Raw genomic sequence first — 16,763 nt, forward strand, 5'->3', positions numbered from 1 at the left:
TTTGAGATCAACCAAGAAACAATTGACCCAATAATCAATTGATTGATTGAAACATAATTATATAATAACAAGTAATTGAGGAATCACCCTTTAAAGGCAAAATAATAAGATAAAGACAATCGTTGGGTTCCTAATCTCGTTTGTCACATTAGCAAAATCGTGGAGTTAAGTAAATTTTTATTATTTAGGTATTAAATTTACAAAAAAAAAAAAAAAGAAACCAGATACTAACTTGATTAGGCTAATCTGTCTGATAAAAGAAACCTCAAACCTGATCCATCGCTGGTCTGGATTGATCTGGAAGCTGAAGGTTGTAGTACATGCAAGAACAGCACTTAAATGCTACAAGAAGCTGGTAAGGATTTCCCAAAGAGATTGATTCAAACAGGATACAAGATTGTTCAAAGATAAGAAGAAACAAAGATAAACAAAAGTCTGACACTATACCAAAACCAACATGAATGTTAAGACCACAAATCATAATAAACAATCCCATCTTCGAGCTCACTCTCCCTGACTGATTCAACCTTAGGTAATTGAACTTGGGTGTCTTGAAACCCATTCCAGCTTGGATCATTTAACCCACAAAAATCAGGGCCTAACAATCCCTTATTATTTGCCATCTCCAGCTCATTCGATCCATTCAATTGAAGAGATCTGTTGCTATCTTGGGCTTTATTGTCCAACTCCAACGTCGAATGGCATCCCAACGCAGATGCTTGCTCGCTTAACCCAAAATCACAAGTATTTGCCCAACAGCGTTGCCCATCTGATCCAATATTCAGTAGAGGATAAGCATTACAGATTTGATCGTATGCCAAATCCTGATGTGCTTGAGACTGCTGATCCTCCAACATCGAACACCCTTTCTGTTGAAGATGCTGATCAAGGCATTGCGATTGCTCCTCCTTACTCAGGTCGATCATATCACGGTGGCCCGCGCTTTGAGATTCATATTCTTGCTCAGTCCCTTTTCGACCATTGTACCTTATGCCACAGACTACCCATTCTTGGAACTGTGCAAAAGCATGTAAACTGTTAGCCAAAAAGTAGAGTCACATACATTAAATTCATGCTCATAACTAAAATGAACAGATAAGAAACGCTAAGAATTAAGGGCAGACTGCTTCCAAAGCATAAAAATAATGACATCTAACGATATATAATAATATAATGTATCCCTGTTTTCCTTTCCATGAACAGACCAGCCCTCTTATATATAACATGTTTCTGATCTAAGTTTCAAATACAGATAAAGTAAACTTAATTGTTGTGATACTTACTGTTGTATGCGGCAGCTTGTATTCGTGCATTATCCAACCCGTTTTAATGCACTCTTTACGGTCAAACTTCTGGTTCTTGTAGGTGTGAAACCTGAGAGTCTTTTCAAAACCAATTATACGACCTCGTTTATCACGGATTGGCTTATCACCAGTGATAGCCTGCCACCATCCTCCAGTATCGGAATTTCCCTTGCTTTTAAGACGTCGTTTGGGGTTCTTCGCACTTTCAGATATAGATTTTTTCTCCCTTTTTACGAAATAATACTTACTGTACTTACCATTATGACCACCTGTTGTATAAAAGAGCAACTATAAGTATGATATACGTTCACAATATATATATACATAGATAATTAAGAAAGAAAGAAAAGGATCTGAGACTTACTTGCATACAACCAAGGTTGGTGATCGTATACATCCATCTCTATGATGGCATTGTGGGGCAATGGAAGATTGTGAACCTTTCTGGCCAAGAATTCCTGCAAAATCTCTCTCCGCGTTGGGTCGAATACAACACCAGGGGACAGTGAAGAAGAGGAAGACGACGACGGCAAAGACTCCGTCATCATCTTCTTCTGTATTCTCGTTTGTTTGCGAAGAAAGAAAATTAAGCAATGGATCGAAAGGGGTTCTCTCGTCTCTGTTGAAGAACAACTATGTATTATAATTCTGCTGAGGTTGGCTTGCTTTTTCCCTCAAGAAATATAATTCAATATCGAGCACCAACAAGTCTTTTTCCTCTTCAACTTACTCGTAGCTTTCTCACAAATCCTCCTCTAACTTCGTACGTATTTATAAGCCTCTTGGTGTTAATCCAAATCCTTTTTGGTGTTGGATCCAATTTCTCCTTTTGTTTCTAATTCTTCAATTACTCATATATAATTCTCATCAAATCCTAATCCTATTTCAACAAGGAATTGGTCTGTTTCAAATTTTGGACCAATAATTACCCTTCAACAAGGATTTAATAAAAATTTATTAAGTGACAATCAATAATTATAGTTTAATAAAATTTAAATACTTTAAATAAAAATATCAAAAAATAAAGTTTAAATAAAAGTAAAAAATAACATAATAGTAAAACTAAATATCTTAAACTTATAAAAAAATATTCTAAGAATCTACTTCATTAATATAACTTTATAACACCAAAACTTGTTATTTACTTATATAATAGATTAAACATTTATTTTAAATGAATCCAGACTATCACCTTATTAAACATTTATTTTAATGTTTTAAAAAGGTTGATATTTATACATCGCGGCGAGGCGGTTTCAACCTCATCGGTAAGTGCTTCCGACGATCTTCTCCGTTTTCTGATATATAAGGATATTTATACATGCGTTTTGGTGGGTTTTTTTTTTTTTTTTCGAAAAATGAAGGCTAGATCTACAACAAAGGAGCCGTTGGATCGTCTTGCTTTTCGGGTATGGGAGTGACCGTGACCGGAGGCGAAGGGTTGGTCGGGGGTAATGGATGGATGATGCGGTGGCGAGAGAGGAAGAGAGTAGTGCGTATTCAGAAGGAAGAGTGGAGATAAAGGTTTTGTTCTTTGTGCGGGCCAGAGATGTGACTGGATTAGCCGAAATGCCGCTGGAGGTGTCGTCCGGCAGTTGCACCGGGGATTGTTTGGATAAGCTAATTACCAAATATCCAGGGTTGGAAGAGATCCGAGGGTGCATGGTGCTGGCCCTCAACCAGGAATACGCATCTGAAGCCGCACCAGTTAAAGATAGAGACGAACTAGCTATCATACCTCCAATAAGTGGGGGTTAAAACACTAATTACTAATTGCATGCATGTAAACAGGATATATATATATATATATATGTAAAGAAAAAGAATCAAGAATGCTCCTAGAGATGCATATTTCGAATTGGCCCTTTTCTTTTTTATGGGAATTAATTAAAATTATATTAATTAAAATTTAATGAAGTTAAATTTGATTAAAATAACAAGAGAGATCAACTCTGTTATGTGGCTGTTAATGAAACTAAACGGGTATGACTGTGCCTGTGAAGCATGGAAACAGGTTAGAGACATCGTTTTGGTGTTTTCAAATCGGTGAAAAAAGGCCCGAAATGTTTGTGTATTTTTTAAAAAATTGGGAACCATTTTGGAATTTAAAAAACCTGGTCAAAAATGCGTTTTTGGCGAGTCCTGCCCAACAGAGGCATGAATCCCTACAAAATGCGTCTTCTCTTTCCTTTTTCCCTCTCTTCTTCTTCTTCCAATTCGTTTGCCCTCGTCGTCGTTTGTTTCCAGTCCTTCTCGGCCCTCGCCGTCGTCTGCTCTAGTGCTTTCCTTGGTTTGAGTTCCAGTTTTCTCGCTGTTGTCTACTTCCAGTCCTTCTCGGCCCTCGCCACCGTTTGCTCCGATGCTCCCTTGGTTCGAGTTCCAATTTTGTCGCTGTCGGTCAAATTGCTTCTCAATTCTCTCGCTTCCGATAGTTGTTCGTTCACCGGTGATATCCATCACTTTCAAATTGGGTTCCATGGCCGTCGATTGCCTCTTCCCTTCTATAAGTAACCCCCCCTCTCTCTCGATATATATATATATATATATGTATCTTGCTCTTCTTCTTTATGTGAAGTTAAACTCATAGGTGATCGAAATGGAAGAAAGTGCTTCAGACAAGTGAATGTTAATTTATAGGAAGCAAATGTTAATTTATAACACGAACTAGTTTGTTATAAATTATATCATTATGAACTTTAAAAATTACATCGGATAAGGTATTAATTTGTCATTAGTACGATATCAAGTATGTCCTAATTGATATATGTCCTAATTGAGCCTCCTAATTTTTCGCTATCGTTTACTGTTGAATTCTTTTGGAATTGGCGAGTACATATATAAGTAATTTGTTATTATCATTTTGATCATTTATTGTTAGTTCATATATTGTTAGTTTATCATTTTGATTACTTAACTGATTGTTAGTTTCTTAACTATATTGTTAGTTTATCATTTTAATCATCTATTGTTAGTTCTGAAAAAATTTAGAGGCTGTAAACACTAAACACTAATCCAAGTCAAAACGTTTTTGGAGTAATGTTATATTTATAAATTTGTGGACTGCTACATATATTTGATTTAGTGAAATTTAATCTTATATTATGAATCTTATATTTGATCATATCTTGATTTATTAATTTAACTTTTAGGTGATATGGCTCATTCAACTTCAAGTTCAGGATTTAGCAGCAGTGTTACATCAAAAAATAAAGATGAATAAAATAGTCCATTATGAAAATATGTGACTAGAATATTGTTGATGATTGTTTAAATACATTGTGAACTTTATGTTTATGTTTGTTTGAATGCATTATGAAATTTATATTTATTGTTTATGTTTGTTTGTATTATGTTTGAATATTTTTTTATAATTTTTAAATTTATAGTTTGCCCTGTATTTTCGTTTCTTAATTTTTTTAAAAAATGTCATTTTTGCGTTTTCATTTTTTTTTTTTTATCAAAAACGTCTTCCATTTTTGTTTCCATGTAAGCTAGGATTGTGTTGGTCTAAAAATACATTCTTTTTTTTTTGTTAATTATTTGAAAATTACACATTTTATGAGTAAGTGGATTCTAGTAGAATTTTAATTTAGAACAAAAGAAAAATTCAAAGTGATGTATTTAAATATCAGTATGCATAATACCTGTGAGTAGGCATTTCTACACTTTCCTCTTTATTTAGACTAGCCTTTTTTTAGTCTAGCACCTCTTTCTTTCCCTCAGCCCTCAGGGTATAGTCGAGTGGCAAAGGGGCAAGTTGAAAGCTTGTCTGGGGGCTCCCAGTATGGATTCGATTTTTGGGAGAAGTAGAATGCTTCCTTCTAAGGGAGTACTTTGGGAGTGACATTAGTGATATCAAGACCTACCACCCTGGTCACTTGAGCACATTCCTCGATTTACTTCCTCAGTGTAACTCTAGGGGCGGGGTGGCTGATGACGCCAGTAATAAAGCGTAATAAAAAAAAAAGTCTTTTAGGTCAACGAGATGAAGCCTAAAAGGATAGGCCTATCAGAAAACCCAACCCAAGGCTATTTAGGCAATGAGTACAAAGGAGGGACCACCTCTGATAGTTGGCTCGCCTAATTCATTCAGGAGATAAAATCAGATCATTCGTGTGACATTATCATAGCTTATAGTTACTTTTCAGCTTGACTATATAATGAAGTGGGGCACGATATTTATTACGTATTTATTACATTATTATTATGTCATTCTTGAGTATTTATTACATTATTATTATGTTGTTCTTGAATATAGTGATTGATTTGAGTGTTAAAGAATCCATGAAAAAGTTATGCCAATCCATTTTTTTGTAAGAAAAACTAGTATATTTAAGTTCGGGCTTGAGAAATGCTGGCACTACTTTGGAATCGATGAGAACCAAAAAAGAACAAAGAATATCTCACAAATTGAATGGTGATCAGTCTCAAAACCCTAATCAATTTGGCATGCACCATGGGGCTAATTTCTGTCTTTGTTGGCACATGCTCAACTTCAACTTCTATGGCAACCAAATAATTTATCGAGTTGGTGCCTAGTTCATCACATAGCATGCCTCATCATCGATCACTAGATGGATTTTTTGCATGGAAAATAGCCTCAAATATGCTTTAATGGTTGTATTATAAGATTTAATTTTATGAAAAATGTAGTGTATCAAACAGTAAAGATATAATTCAATTTCTCAAATGTGACATTTTTCATGAAATTTTCATGGGTGTGTTTGATAGCATTTAGTTAGAAAAGAAAATATTTTTCAACTTGCATGAAAAATAAAAACTACCCCTAGAATCAAATTTTCATGAAAAATTGGCCAAAATATGCTTTAAAGGGTTGTATAATTGAAATTTAATTCTATGAAAAATGTAGTGTATTAAATAGCAAATATAAAATTTAATTTTGCAGATGTGAAATTTTTCATAAAATTTTTATGTTATTAAAAACACATCTTAAGTGATTTTTAAGTCATTTCTTATTTTTTAAATATTTTTATCAAACACGAAATGACCATTTTTGCCCCTGGGTGCGGCTGTTGAAAGCAATATTAGTTTCAACAGAGAACTTTGTTCTGGTAGGCAACCTTGCTATGACTTTTTAGCCCAACACTAGATTTTTGGAATTTTTGAGGTTTCGCGTACTTAAAATTGTGCATTTTTGGGGGTCATTTCCAATTTTTTTTTTCAAATTATTTACTGTAGTTGTCTAGAATAACAATGAATTTAATTGATTAAAATTATCATTATTAAGCCACTTGAATTTGTAAAAATAAAAAAATTATCAGAAGACGTGAGAATGTTCCCACGCAAACACTCCGATACTTAAGTCCGATATTAATAATCATGAAATTTGTATTAAAATTATTATTAGAGATGTATCTTCTTTTTTAGAATGAGTGCCTATTTATTTATAGAGAGATATGAAATAATCTTAATTAATGCAGAATTAGAATTATTATAGATAACGTTTTCACAAGTTTTTAGAGTCTCTGTGCACCCTCGTGATCACTTTTGCAAAAACTTTCTTAGAGAAGGTTCTCACAAACAAGTCTTTTTCCTCTTCAACTTTCTCGTAGCTTTCTCACAAATCCTCCTCTATCTCGGTACGTATTTACAAGCCTCTTGGTGTTAATCCAAATCCTTTTTGGTGTTGGATCCAATTTCTCCTTTTGTTTCTAATTCCTCAATTACTCATATATAATCCCCATCAAATCTTAATCCTCAATAAAGGTTTTGTTCTTTGCGCGGGCCAGAGACGTGACTGGATTGGCCGAAATGCCGCTGGAGGTGTCATCTGGCAGTAGTGCGGGGATTGTTTGGACAAGCTAATCACCAAGTATCCAGGGTTGGAGGAGATCCGAGGGTGCATGGTGCTGGCCCTCAACCAGGAATACGCATCTGAAGCCGCACCAGTTAATGATAGAGACGAACTGGCTATCATACCTCCAATAAGTGGGGGTTAAAACACTAATAATTACTAATTGAATGCATGTAAACATGATATATATATATATATATATAAGAATCAAGAATGCTCCTGGAGAGGCATTATTTCGAATTGGCCCTTTTCTTTGTTATGGGAATTAATTAAAATTTAATGAAGTTAAATTTGATTAAAATAACAAGAGAGATCAACTCTGTTATGTGGCTGTTAATGAAACTAAACTAGACTAGCAGGAAATGGAAATGGGTATGACTATGCCTGTGAAGCATGGAAACGGCTTAGAGACATTGTTTTGGTGTTTTCAAGTTCATGAAAAATGGCCTGAAATGTTTGTGTATTTTTTAAAAAATTGAGAGCCATTTTGGAATTTAAAAAACTTGAACGAAAATGCATTTTCGGCGAGTGCTGCCCAGCAGAGGCATGAATCCCTACAAAACGAGTGTTCTTTTTCCTTGATCATTTATTATCATTTTGATCATTTATTGTTAGTGTCTATTGTTAGTTCATATATAGTTAGTTTACCATTTTGATTAGTTAACTGATTGTTAGTTTCTTAACTATATTGTTAGTTTATCATTTTAATCATCTATTGTTAGTTCTGAAAAAATTTAGAGGCTGTAAACACTAAACACTAATACAAGTCAAAACTTTTTTGGAGTTGTTACGGGTATTTCTCGCTCTATTCCAATTCAGCAGGCCGACCCAATCGCGTAAAGTCTAGTAGACCTCGAGCTCAACTCGTTGAAGCGAGCTCACATATTGTTGGAGCCCGAGCTCGGATCGTAGGACCAAGCGAGCTCCCGAAAATGCCTCTAGCTTGTCAACCTATCCGAGCGAGCTCCCAACGACTCTTACAGCTCGTCGACCTAGTCGATCAACTCGTATAACGTGAAAGTCATACGCCAGAGAATATTAGTAGGCTAGGGGCAGGCCCAACCTGACCCTAGTCCCTCAGTCCATCTGATTGGCCCATGTCAGTCCCATCCTGGCTTTTTGCAACAACATAATTACAGCTGCATCTGAGTTTTTGCGTGTTCACCTTAGATCTCATCCTCATTAATGACGGATCTCATCCACATTAATAAGGGTGCTATCAAGCACCTTGCGGCTGTATGGCCGTTCTTACCGGTGCCAGGTATTCTGTCCCATCACTTGTAGGCGTACAGCACATGCATGAGGACATCTCCTCCTCCCATATATCAACTAGCTCTTCGGAGAGTCACGGTATGTGTTTTAAGCCAACTTACTGATACTCTGTAATTTTTACTTACTCGTTTATTGACTTGCACATCGGAGTATATTACAAGGATGGCCAGCGGACCAACAAATCGAACCAGATAACCTATTCTTTCCCTCTCGGATTTATTACACCAGTGCAAGCCAACGAATCGAGATCGACCAATTCCAAACGTCTACATGTTGGCGCTAGAAGGAGGGTCGCTCTGGTCAATATCAATGCTGAAAACGAGAAATATAAGAGGTTCCGAAGTAATGACCAACCGACCTGTGAACCATGCTAACCGGTTGCCGAAAATTCCACAAGTTGGGGAAGTTGTGGCGTCCACTTCCATGCCTCCTCTGGCTAGATCTATCCCTGGAGTCCCTGCATGGTGTTCTTATCCGTCTGTGGCTCCTACCCTTAGTTTAGAAGCGACGCATGCCTGGCAGCAACGTTAAGAAACATTGGAGAATACTATCATATAGCTCACTGATGCGGTTAGGGCGTTGGCCCAAACGCAAGTTCAGACAGCACAAATGCAAGAGGGGGCTTCTCGACCTCTAGGTAGAAGGCCTCCTCCAGGTGAAAGAGAATTCGGAAGATATACGCGACGAGCTAGATCGGTCTGCTCCTCTAACCTGCACTCTTGAAGGATGGAAGAATGATGACGCCATGATGGGGAGCCAGATGTGCATCTTGCCAAACAAAGGGCCAGTGCAAGCCTTTGCAGAGATCGCTATGAAGGCGTTCATGAAGGAAGTCAACGACGTGGGAATCCATGCTGAGGGGATTCCTCAGTAGGAGTTAGCCTTAGTCACACTGCCCACCGCTATTCCCCTGATCGTATGAATAGGATGCGACCTCCTCCGCAGGATCGCCATCCTTCAAAGCAAGACACTGCACGGGAAAACAACCCCTCACCGGGTGGTCTGCAAACCAGGACCCTATAGTGGGGGAAGTACTGTTGAGGATCTAGTAGCTAAAGGTAAGACATGGGGCACATAACCGAAAGGAAGGCCATGAAGAGAGGACCCTATTTTCTCAAGAAATCGAGCTAGAGCCTCTCATCCACAAATTTAAGGTCCCTAGTATTCCTCAGTACAATGGGGACAACGACTTATATGACCACCTGGATGCCTTCAATGTCTAGATAGATCTATAAACTTCTAGCCCATTAGAAAAATACCGGGTTTTCCTTACAACCTTGTGAGACATACCCCGAGCATGGTTAAGAAGGCTCCACCCCCGTAGTATTTGCAGTTGGGAGCAGTGCCAGAAGAAATTTATAGACCAGTACAGGTCGCTCCGAAGGCAGGTCACCCTAACATGCCACCTCGCTACGGTGTTCCAACGGTCTGGCGAATCTTTGAAAGATTATATAGAAAGGTTCAGGCGTGAAGTGAATAATGTGGAAAGCCCTTCCGACGAGATTATCTTGACTGCAATCTCCGCCTGGCTTCGAAAGGATGGGAAGCTCTACAAAAGCTTTTACAAGTTCCTCCTAAGAGACCTTGGGGAGTTCTATGAGCGAGCTGCGAAGGAGGTCCGATGGGAGGAAGCTTTCGGCTTGAAAAAGCCAAGCGATTAAAAAAAATGGGGAGAACACACCAACCAAAATAAGAAGAGAGGTGACGAAGACACCCGGAAAGAAGGCCACGGACGGAGCAGCAATGGTCAGGCTACCAAGAAGGCAAGATATGATGAAAGAGTGGAGTGACCCGCGCGCCAAGGTCGGTACGAGAGTTATAATGTCCTGTCTGACTCTCAGGAAAGAATCTTTGCCGTAGAGAGGGAAAAGGAAGACTTTGGAAAGCCTAACCCTCTAAGGGCTCAAGACAAATACAAAAACAAGAACAAGTTCTGTGCCTATCACAATGAGGCAAGGCACACCACCTCTGAGTGTTTGGCGCTAAAGGACACGACTAGAGAGTTAATCAAGAGGGGTCGTCTACGTGACTATGTGGTGCTTCCAAGAGATCAACAGTCCAAACAGCTAGCCCAACCAAGTCCTCGCCGAGCTCTCGAGTCTGACCAAACACCTATAGTAAGAACCATCTTTACCATTCACAGAGGGTAGGGATGGCAATTGTAACCGAAACCGTGGGGAACCGAACCGAAACCGAACCGGTCAACGCGGTTAAAAACCGTTTGACTGGGTAATGGTTTGGTTTGGGGAAAAACCGAACACTGTTTCAATGGGTATGGTTTGGTTATGGTTTTCACTAAAACCAAACCAAAACCCGAACCGAAACCGAACCGAATAGTGGGTAACCGAACCAAACCGAACCGAATATATTATATATATAATAAAATAGGTATAATATATATATATATAATATATATATTATATAAAAATTCAACCCAACCCACCCAAGCCCAACCCACCCGCGCCCACCCCAGCCCACCCGAGCCCAACCCACCCCAGCCCACCCAATCTGGCCTTCTTTCTCCCCTTTCTCTTCTCCCTTTCTCTTCTCCTTCCTCTCTGGATCTGGCTCTCGCTCTATCTCGTCCGCGCGCCCTAGCTCCGCATCTCTCTTGCTCTCGCTCGTCCGCGCGCCATAGCTCTCCGCATCTCTCTTCCTCTCGCTCGTGCTCGCTCGATCTCTCTTGCTAGGGCTCGACTCGGCCTTTCTTGCTCTCGGCTCTCGCTCACCCTCGCTCGATCTCTTTTGCTAGGGCTCGGCTCAGCCCCTCTTGCTCTCGGTCGCCCTCGATCTCTCTCACCTCGCGTTTCCTTTCTCTTGCTCGTCGGCGGGAGCTCGCCTTCACTCTCTGCCTCTCTATTTCTCTCGCTCGCCATCGTTGGCCCTCTCTTGCTCTCGGCCCTTCTTGCCCTCACTCGCCCTAGCTCTCTGCCATTCTTGCTCTCGCTTGCCTTCCGACCTCTCGCTCGACCCCTCTCGCCCTCGCTCGCCCTTGTTGCCTCTCGGTTCTCGCCCTCTGCCTCTCGGCTCTCGGCTCTCGCTCTCGCCCTCTCCCCCACGCTTGCTCGAGGGTTCGGCCAGTCAGCCTCGCCCGCCTTTGCTCGCCTTCTGCCAGTCAGCCTCGCCCGCCTCTTGCTCGCCTTCTGCCGGCCTCTCGGCTCTCATATAACTGGTTATTGGTATGGTTTTTTTTTTTTTCGGTCATATTTTGTTTACTTATTTATGCTTGATTTGTTGTTGAGGTTGTTGTATTTTTTGTGCAAATTTTTACAGAATATGGCATGCTCATTTGTTGTTGAGGTTGTTGTATTTTTTGTGCAAATTTGGCATGCTCATTTGTTGTTGAGGTTGTTGTATTTTTTGTGCAAATTTTTACAGAATATGGCATGCTCATTTGTTGTTGAGGTTGTTGTATTTTTTGTGCAAATTTTTACAGAATATGGCATGCTCATTTGTTGTTGAGGTTGTTGTATTTTTTGTGTAAATTTTTATAGAATATGGCATGCTCGCAAAGTGGTAGCACACAACAATGTTTTGCGAGCGGATCTTCGTCCGGTGAACAAACTCATCAATCAATACCGGTGGAGAGTTCTCAAGACGTAAATGTTTCTGATAAAGAAATTGGTGGTAGGACTAGAAGTGATGTATGGAAACATTTTCACAGAGTGGTCATTAATAAAGAAATTAAGTCTCAATGCAACTATTGTAAGAAGTTACTTGCGGGTAAATCAACAAATGGTACATCAACTATGAAGCAACATCTCAATAGGTGTCCTAAGAGAAGATTGGTAGGAGATATAAGGCAAATGTTTATAAAATCTGATTTGAAAGGAGAGATCTCTTCCGGTCCATATGATGAAAGAAAAGGAAGAGAGAAATTAGGAAAGATGATCATTATGCATGATTATCCTCTTTCGATGGTGGAGCATAGTGGATTCAAAGATTTCACAAGTACCATTCAACCTCTTTTCAAGTGTCCTTCTCGTAATACTTTGAAGAATGATATCATGAGGATTTACACTGAAGAAAGGGATAAAGTGATGAGTTTGATTGAAAACATTGACAGTAGGGTGGCTATTACAACGGATATGTGGACTTCTAGTAACCAAAAAAGGGGTTTTATGGCTGTTACAGGACATTTCATTGATAAGTCTTGGACATTGCATAGCAAAATTTTGAGGTATGACAAGTATTTTTTAACTTAGTATATTGTTTTATTGTTGTTAAATTTGATAATTGTAGTTCTAAACTTTAAATTTACTAATAATTTATAATTGTATGTCATTTAGGTTTATCTATGTCCCTTGCCCTCATACAAGTGATGTGTTGACCGATGTGTTAATTGATGCTATGCTTGGGTGGAATGTGGACTCAAGATTATCCACAATTACAGTGGATAATTGCTCTACCAATGATAGTATGATTGGTAAGATTAAAGCAAAATTGAATGTTGGATGTCTTTTGAATGGTGGATCTTTATTGCATATGCGTTGTTCTGCCCATATCTTGAATCTTATTGTTAAGATTGGTTTAGATGTGATTAAGCATGCCATTGATAATGTGAGGGAAAGTGTAGTTTTTTGGACAGCATCTCCAAAAAGAATAGAAAAGTTTGAGGACGTTTGTCGACAAATGAAAGTGCCTTATACTAAAAGGTTGGGTTTGGATTGTCCTACTAGATGGAACTCTACTTATTTGATGCTTAAAACTGCTTTGGTTTATAAGTCTGTGTTTCCTCGACTTAAATTATTTGAATCACAATATAAGAATGTGCCAAGTGACGGGGATTGGGAAACTGCAAAAGATGTTTGCGACAGATTAGAGTTGTTTTATAATGTAACTGAGTTGTTTTCTGGGACAAAATATCCAACTGCTAATATGTACTTTCCAATAATTTGTAAGGTCAAGTTGACATTGAATGAGTGGGTTAAGTCTCCCAATGAAGTGATTAGTACAATGGCAAAAAGCATGTCAGATAAGTTTAATGCATATTGGAATGTGATTCATAAGTTGATGGGTGTTGCTGCAGTGTTAGATCCTAGGTATAAGATGACTTTTCTTGATTTTTACTCTCCTAAGGTCTATCCTTATGACTATGATGAACAAATTAGCAGCATCAAGTACCTTTGTTATGATTTGATAGAGGAATATCACATTAAAAAGAACAAAGTGAATGATGTGAATAACCAAGAATGTACATTGGATGGGAACGTCACTCCAAGAGAGAATTTCATTTCTTTTGATGATGAATATCAATCTTTTCTTAAAAAGAGGAAAACTACTAAAGTTACTAGTTTCAGAACTGAATTGGACCTTTACTTGGATGAAGATGTTATAGTAGATAATGGTCAGTTTGATATTTTACTTTGGTGGAAAGTGAATGGGGTGAAGTATCCTACCTTGCAAATTATTGCAAGAGATATATTAGCCATTCCTGTATCTACTGTTGCTTCGGAGTCGGCATTCAGTTCTAGTGGGAGACTAGTGAGTCCTCATCGTAATCGACTTCATCCAAAGACAATAGAAGCATTGATGTGTGCCCAAAGTTGGTTGTCAAATGAAATGAAAAAAGGTGAATTTATTTCATTTACTAGTTATTTTTTATTGTTAAGACTTTAACATTTTCATATTAATTTATTTTCTATATTTATAATTTTGTTAGATGGAGTTGGCTCATTCATTTCAGATGGATATGCATCAATTTATGAAGAAGATATTGATGTTGTTGATGAAGGTATTAACTTTCGTAGCTAAATTTTTTTTAGCTTAAATTACAATTTAATTATGCAAATATTAATTTATTGATCTTAACAATTGTAGGTTTGGAGATGTGATTTTATATCCAAGAAGTTTTGTAACTTTATACAAGAATAAGGTAACTTTATTAGTATTTATCTTTATTTGTTGTGAAATTATCAAAAAAATTTATGAATGTTATTTGTCTTTGTTTGTTGGTATGGATTAAACTAAAAAAACCATGGTTAAACCGAAACCGAACCGAAACCGAATGGTTTGGTTATGGTTTTAAATTTTTAAAACCAAATGGGTTTTGGTTTGGTTTTGGTTTTAGGAATTTAAGTTTGGTTTGGTTATGGTTTTGGCAAAAACCGAAACCGAACCGAACCATTGCCAACCCTAACAGAGGGCCTCATATTGCAGGGACTTCTAACAGATCCCACGAATGGTATGTTCGGGAAGCTGGTCACCTTTTGCTAGTTGGGAATGGTAGCCAAGAAGGACCCTCCAAAGAACCACTATATGGTTTCACCGGCGAGTCAGTAATTTCGAACGGGCGCGTCAGGCTGCCAATCACGGTTGGAGAATCAAATCTTCAGGCCATAGCGATGACGGATTTCCTTGTCATTGACGGCCTCTTCGCGTATAACATCGTCATGGGGAGGCCCGCCATGAATGACTTGAACATGGTTGTCTCAACCAAAGCTTTGGCAGTCAAGTTCCCTACTCCAAATAGGACTAGATGCGTAAAAGGCGAGCAGTATTCGGCGAAACGCTTCTATGAGGAAGCACTAAAGATAGGGCTCAAAGGGAAAAAGATCAATATTGTCTCTGGAGGGAAAGCACGAGTCGTCAGTAACAGAGGAATTAGCCATGATCCGGATCCTCGGGACGTGGATTGTGACCGGGCTTCTAGCCTAGCAGACGAACTGGAAGATATTATAGTTAGCGACCTCGATGCTGGGAGGCGCCTCCAAGTGGGCAAAGGCCTCTCCCTCGAGGTAAAATCCCAACTGACTAAATTTCTTAAACTCAATTTGGATGTATTCGCATGGATCCACGAAGATATGGTGGGAATAATCCCAAATATAATGCTGCATCGGCTCAATATCGATCCCAACTATAAGCCGGTTCGCCAAAAGAAGAGACCCATAACGGCTGAACGTTACGCGGCCCTGAAAGAAGAGGTAGACAAACACCTGGCCAATAAATTCATCAGGGAAGCCCATTACCCGACCTAGGTGGCGAACCTGGTCCTGGTGAAGAAAAAGAATGGAAAGTGGAGGACCTATGTCGACTTCACAGATTTGAACAAGGGTTGCCCAAAAGACAGTTTCCCTCTACCCAGAATTGACCAGCTCATGGACGCAACGACTGACCATCAGCTTTGGATCTTCATGGATGCCTATTCGAGGTACAACCAGATCCTTATGAACCCTGACAAGGAGGAACGTACATCATTTGTGACGGATCGGGGGCTATACTACTATAAGGTAATGCCTTTTGGACTAAGAAATGCAGGAGCAACGTACCAACGGCTGGTCAACATGATGTTCGGAGATTTGATCGAAAATATATTGATTTATTAATTTAACTTATAGGTCATATGGTTCATTCAACTTCAAGTTCAGGATTTAGCAACAGTGTTACATGAAAAAATAAATATGAATAAAATAGTCTGTTATGAAAATATGTGACTAGAATATTGTTGATGGGTGTTTAAATGCATTGTGGACTTTATGTTTATGTTTGTTTGAATGCATTATAGAATTTATGTTTATTGTTTATGTTTGTTTGTATTATGTTTGAATATTTTTTTTATAATTTTTAAATTTATAGTTATTCCTGTATTTTCATTTCTTAATTTTTTGAAAAAATGTCATTTCTGTCTTTTCATTTTTTTATCAAAAACATCTTCCATTTTTGTTTCCATGTAACCTAGGATTGTGTTGGATCGTGATTGGTCCAAAAATCACACTTTTTTTTTTGTTAATTATTTGAAAATTACACATTTTATGAGTAAGTGGATTCCAGTAGAATTTTAATTTAAAACAAAAGAAAAATTCAAAGTAATGTATTTAAATATCAGTATGCATAATACTTGTGAATAGGCATTTCTGCACTTTCCTTTTTATTTAGACCAGCCTTTTTTAGTCTAGCACCTCTCTCTCTCTCCCTCACCTTCTCTTAGCAAAAGTTTTTTAAGTCAACGAGATGAATTCTAAAAGGATAGGCCTATTAGAAAACCCAACCCAAGGCTATTGAGTACAAAAGAGGGGCCACCTCTCATAGTTGGCTAGCCTAATTCATTCAGGAGATAAAATTAGATCATTCGTGTGACATTATCATAGCTTATAGTTACTTTTCAACTTGCCTATATAATAGAGTGGGGCACGATATTTATTACGTATTTATTACATTATTATTATGTCGTTCTTGAATATAATGATTGATTCGAGTGTTAAAGAATCCATGAAAAAGTTACGCCCAACCATTTTTTTGTAAGAAAAACTAGTATGTTTAAGTTTGGGCTTGAGAAATGATGGCACTATCTTAGAATTGATGAGGACCAGAAAAGAACAAATAATATCTCACAAATTGAATGGTGATCAACCTCAAAACCCTCATCAATTTGG

The 16,763-nt window shown here is 38.2% G+C and overlaps 1 protein-coding gene across 1 annotated transcript; it reads right to left on the reverse strand.

The window, feature by feature from the left end:
- Window positions 1–464: 464 nt before the first annotated feature.
- LOC127790993 (NAC domain-containing protein 83-like) lies at window positions 465–1,849 on the reverse strand. The gene is made up of 3 exons (XM_052320728.1): window positions 1,669–1,849; window positions 1,284–1,573; window positions 465–1,016 (listed from the first exon to the last, which is right to left on the reverse strand). Exons 1-3 carry the CDS (start codon window positions 1,847–1,849, stop codon window positions 465–467), a joined length of 1,023 nt encoding a protein of 340 aa, XP_052176688.1.
- Window positions 1,850–16,763: the final 14,914 nt, after the last annotated feature.

The sequence above is a fragment of the Diospyros lotus genome, chromosome 14, assembly GCF_014633365.1.
Source record: "Diospyros lotus cultivar Yz01 chromosome 14, ASM1463336v1, whole genome shotgun sequence".
NCBI lineage: Eukaryota > Viridiplantae > Streptophyta > Magnoliopsida > Ericales > Ebenaceae > Diospyros > Diospyros lotus.